The sequence below is a fragment of the Oncorhynchus nerka genome, linkage group LG2 (assembly GCF_034236695.1).
Source record: "Oncorhynchus nerka isolate Pitt River linkage group LG2, Oner_Uvic_2.0, whole genome shotgun sequence".
In the NCBI taxonomy this organism is placed as follows: Eukaryota; Metazoa; Chordata; class Actinopteri; order Salmoniformes; family Salmonidae; genus Oncorhynchus; species Oncorhynchus nerka.
The window spans coordinates 77701103-77706602 of NC_088397.1; the positions used below are offsets into that span (position 1 = coordinate 77701103).

General features: G+C 42.3%; 1 protein-coding gene across 1 annotated transcript; it reads right to left on the reverse strand.

Moving 5' to 3' along the window:
• Nucleotides 1–241: 241 nt before the first annotated feature.
• Nucleotides 242–3430, reverse strand: LOC115142793 (achaete-scute homolog 5-like). The gene is made up of 2 exons (XM_029682541.2): nucleotides 3270–3430; nucleotides 242–1610 (listed from the first exon to the last, which is right to left on the reverse strand). The coding sequence occupies exon 2, from the start codon at nucleotides 1393–1395 to the stop codon at nucleotides 736–738; it is 660 nt and encodes a 219-aa protein (XP_029538401.1). The 5' UTR covers nucleotides 1396–1610; nucleotides 3270–3430; the 3' UTR covers nucleotides 242–735.
• Nucleotides 3431–5500: the final 2070 nt, after the last annotated feature.

Consider the following 5500-nt stretch of genomic DNA (forward strand, 5'->3'; position numbering starts at 1 on the left):
CATGCCTATGAACGTTTCGCAAACAAATTTAGTTTGAGTCATCAGTCAACTAAGTCTGAGGAATGAGCACGATTATGCCAAACTATTACAACTAATTAGACAAGTATCAGTTGTCCCGTTGTAGAATCTGCTTCTTTTCCAAGACTATGTGTGTTAAAAAAGGAATCAAATGTCTTTATTTCCAGTTTTTTCACTCAATATCACACTGAAATTTCCAAAAGAAGTAATGCGCTGTAATAAAATGAAGGTTTATTTTGATAACAAACCGTAATGTGTCGCTACAGTGATCCGTTTCTCATTTCCAAATACAATAAACATTGCATACTTATTCAAATCAAATCAAATGTATTTATATAGCCCTTCGTACATCAGCTGATATCTCAAAGTGCTGTACAGAAACCCAGCCTAAAACCCCAAACAGCAAGCAATGCAGGTGTAGAAGCATTATTGAATTCATTGCTCTCAGAGATTCAGGTGTTGATCTTAAAATCAGAAGTGTATTTTTTTTTTTACATAATCAGATTTCCAAAGTGGTTTGGTACAACATTTTAGTGTCACAAAACAATACACATTGCCAATACATAACACAGTATCAAGCGGAAAAGTATTACATTATTTATCTTTGTGCTCAGGGTGTGATGTTGTGGTGAGCAGTCCTTGGAGAGGGGGTACTCACACCCTTTCTACAAATGTCCATCCACAGTCCCTCTCACAAACGACACTACCCATAATCCCCTAGGTCCCAGAGCCCTCTGTTTCCCCACAGTCTACCCCCGGGGAGATACTGGAAGAGTGTGAGAGAGAGCGAGTTGACCCCCCATCTCTGTGTCCCGAGTCCTCTGTCCTACATGGAGCAGAACTGGGGCTGTGGCATGCCTGTTCCTCCTCATGCCCCTCTCTCCCTTTCCCCTGCCCCTCCACCAGACCCTGCAGGTATTTAATATGACGAATCGCTGCCCTGAGTGTCTCCACTTTACTGAGCCTCTTCTCACTGGCACCCCCTGGCAGATGGTCCCTAAGCTTGGCATAGCCCTGGTTCACACACTTTACCCTCTGACGCTCCCGCTCGTTCCTCTTCTGTAGAAACGCCGGCTCGAAGGGGCATTCATACACCCCGAAGCGCCCATGGTGGAAGGGAGATAAGTATGGGAGCAGGGTGGGGCCTCGGGGGCCCCGGAACGAGGCGTCATAGAGGCCTCGGGGATCCATGGTGGTGGGATAGAGGAGTAAGGGCACGGTGTGGGCCAGAGGGTCAGAGTGGAGGTGGTGGGAATGGGAGTGGGTGCGGTTCTCAGAGTGACCACTAGAGGGAGACAATCTGTATGGCAGGATGCTGCCTCTGTTAAGGTAAGTGGGCCGCTGATCTACGAATGGGTGGGAGAAGGCAGCACTCATGTTGATGGTGTAAAGGAACAGAGATAGAGATCCTCTGTGGACAAATTGATGGATTAGGAATCGAAGAGGCAAGTTAGTGAATCACTTTGTTTTGTTGTTTCCTCCGCTCGTGACATCCAGTTTTCTGGGGAACTTGTTCCCCTCAAGTGGAAGGAGAAACCAGGTGAAGCTTCATCTTCAAACAATCTCCTCTGCTCTCCTCTCCTCTTGTAGATCTGTGGATGTGAATTAAGACAGGATGAAAGTTTAGAGCTTATTTAAATGAGACGCCTTCATCAAACAAGGGACTTTTTGAGGATAATGATGATTATTGCATGTATTTAAAGATGAAGTGAGGCTATATATAAACTTCAGAGGTAAGGGATTAGGTAGCTGCACTTGAGGATCTTTTCGGTTCCTTGAGAATCTTAATTTTTTTATTGCAATGAGAGTATGCAAATTCTGGACTACTCTGGCTTTAATCTACTTGGACTTTTTTGTAAATCAAAAGTCAATTGTTCTGAGAAGCAACAATGAACGTCACATGAAAGGGTTAATATTGTGGGCGGAACTGTAATTTCCCTCAATAATCTTAAAATATCTTCTAATCCTTCTCTCCCTCCTCTTCTTCTCCTCTCTTTCTTTCATTCTCTTCTCTCCCGCCTCTTCTTCTCCTCTCTTTCTTTCATTCTCTTCTCTCCCTCTACTGCACAGATAGAGAGAAAGAGAGAGAGAGAGAGGGAAAGAGAGAGAAAGAGAGAGAGAGAGGTACAGAGAGAGAGAGAGAGAGAGGGAAAGAGAGAGAAAGAGAGAGAGAGAGGTACAGAGAGAGAGAGAGAGAGACAGAGAGACAGAGAGAGAGAGAGAGAGAGAGAGAGAGAGAGAGAGAGGAATTCCCCTCTCTTTAAGCCAGTGTTGGGTTTCCCAAAGACAGTGGAACTTCTGCCAAAACCATTTGAAAGAGAGGGTTATTGTATACAACATTGACAGTTGTATATGTCTTTTGAAGTAACAATTTTAAACACACACACAGATACACACACAGGCACACACCACCCCCACCAGATAACGCTGTATCTTGAAGTACTGGGAAAAAAACAATCATCAAGAGGAGGAATCATGTCTGCTGAGTCTTTCTTTGCATTCAAAGTATGCTGTATCGCATTAGTGGAAACCAAGACTGTTCTCAGGGCTGGGCTGGTTTTGACGAGCAAAAGTGACTTTTCGTAGCAGGTTAGGAGGACTTACACAGCCGGTTAGGAGAATTATCGTTGCAGGTTAGGATAATTAGGTTAAGGTTAGAAAAAGGGATAGGGTTAGCTAAAATGCTAAAATTGTCCCTGACGTGACTCAAACATGTCTAGCTACAACCAGGTCTGCCCTGAGAACAGTCTTGGTTTCCACTATTGCGATGCTGCTCAAGGTATTAGGACTTAGATAGAATAGATGGAATACAAGCAGAATTACAATGTCTTGTAATTCATAAGTACAATGGTATTCATATAATCTAAAACTATATTATGAATAAGAATTATCTAGCTATACTCGCCATCTATATATACCTCTATCTATATACTATCTACATTCTACATATTATCATAGAACCAAACATAAGATATCATATTAAAGCATAATGTACAATGCATCCTTTTTCAGTCCATTGAATCAAACTTACTGATATATAAGACAGAACAAATAATATATATTTACTGTAGATATTTAGGCCTACTATGGATATTTACTGTTTGGCCACACTAACACCTCTTCATCCAGCATTATTTACATGTCACATGACACAGTTCATTGCATTTATTTGCATGGACTCGAACATAATGCAAAAAGTCAAATGTGTTTCCTCCATTGAAGATGTGTTCATTCTACTCTCTCCATCTTACCTTCAGATGAACAGATGAGACTCAGGTTCCTCCACATTGAGTACCAGGCCTCCAGGTGCTCAGGGGGGAGACGGGAAAGTCCTTAGCCAGCCTGGGGTAGTCGCTCTCTGCAGTCAGGACCTCAGTGCGGTCCCTCTCAGGTATTCCGTGGTGGTGTGGTCTCTCTGTAGTTGTGTGTCACGTTGAAGGTGGATCCCAGCTCTTACCTGCTCTCACCCCTGGAGGCCCCGCCCACAATGAGATGGTTGGGAAATCAACTGAGATGAAGAAAGTGTTTGTAGCATAAAGAAGTGGAATTTTATAAACACACCCATTCCCAATGTTTGATTCAAGAATGTAATGATAGTTTGACATTAATGACAAGCTTGTCAACACTGCAGTAAGTAATGTCGAGTCAGACAGATTTAGCAGACGTCCTTATCAAGAGCATCTTACAGTAGCAAGGGCACACATTCTGGTACCTTTCCAGACTGGACCCAGTGGGAATCAAACCCACTACTCTGGCGTTGCAAGCACCATGAACTACCAACTGAGCCACACAGGACTCAATGATCTCTGAGACAGAGCATCAGCGCCAGTAATTCAGCATGAAAAAAACATCATTACACTATTGATTTGTGTTTAATTTCATATTGCTGATTGAGTCAACTGCAGTAAGCATTGTCTTAAAGAGAATTACATTGTTCTGACAACTAAGGATCATCTCCTTTTTCATGCTGTTGTTCATTGTCTTAAAGGAAGGGACTGTTCAAACTGCCGCTAAATGTCAGTTGCAGTAATAGCCAGGTTTACTGGTTCAGAGCAGAATCACAGAGCTTCATCCTGAGAATGACTGTTTGCTGTTTCCTATCCCTAATCCTCTACTTCCAACACTGATTAAACAGTCTAGTCATTTAGGTAGAACCATAGAAATCACTGAAGATATTTAATAAATAAAGGATCTCATTGGGTGGACCCCCTTTCTAGAAAGCACACTCTTCCTGTTCTCCTACAATGTGAAATATACACTGAATTTACACAGGGCATGGACTCTACAAGGTGTTGAAAGCATTCCACAGGGATGCTGGCCCATGTTGACTCCAATGCTTCCCAAAGTTGTGTCAAGTTGGCTGAATGTCCTTTGTGTGGTGGACCATTCGTGATAAACACAGGAAACGGTTGAGCCCAGCAGCATTGCAGTTCTTGACACAAACCAGTGCACCTGGTACCTACTACCATACCCCGTTCAAAGGCACTTAAATCTTTTGTCTTGTCCATTCACCCTCTGAATGACACACAATCCATGTCTCAATTGTCTCAAGGCTTAACAGTCCTTCTTTAACTTGTCTCCTCCCCTTCATCTACACTGATTAAAGTGGATTTAACAGGTTAAATTGATAAGGGATCATAGCTTTCACCTGGATTCACCTGGTCAGTCTATGTCATGGAAAGAGCAGGGGTTTCTTATGTTTTGTACACTCAGTGTAGATCCATTAATTAAACAGAGCAAATGCACAGACCCAGTAAATGCTATAGTACCTGATTCTGCTATTAACCATCGTCTGAATCAACATTGTTCTTTATCATCATCTGATTGTGTTTACTATATGGCATTGATTGCACTGCACTGTGTTTGCTGCTGTGTGTTCATCGTGGTATGTTGAACATGTAAGATACTCTGTGTGTTCATCGTGGTATGTTGAACATGTAAGATACTCTGTGTGTTCATCGTGGTATGTTGAACATGTACGATACTCTGTGTGTTCATCGTGGTATGTTGAACATGTAAGATACTCTGTGTGTTCATCGTGGTATGTTGAACATGTGAGATACTCTGTGTGTTCATCGTGGTATGTTGAACATGTAAGATACTCTGTGTGTTCATCGTGGTATGTTGAACATGTAAGATACTCTGTGTGTTCATCGTGGTATGTTGAACATGTAAGATACTCTGTGTGTTCATCGTGGTATGTTGAACATGTAAGATACTCTGTGTGTTCATCGTGGTATGTTGAACATGTACGATACTCTGTGTGTTCATCGTGGTATGTTGAACATGTGAGATACTCTGTGTGTTCATCGTGGTATGTTGAACATGTACGATACTCTGTGTGTTCATCGTGGTATGTTGAACATGTGAGATACTCTGTGTGTTCATCGTGGTATGTTGAACATGTAAGATACTCTGTGTGTTCATCGTGGTATGTTGAACATGTAAGATACTCTGTGTGTTCATCGTGGTATGTTGAACA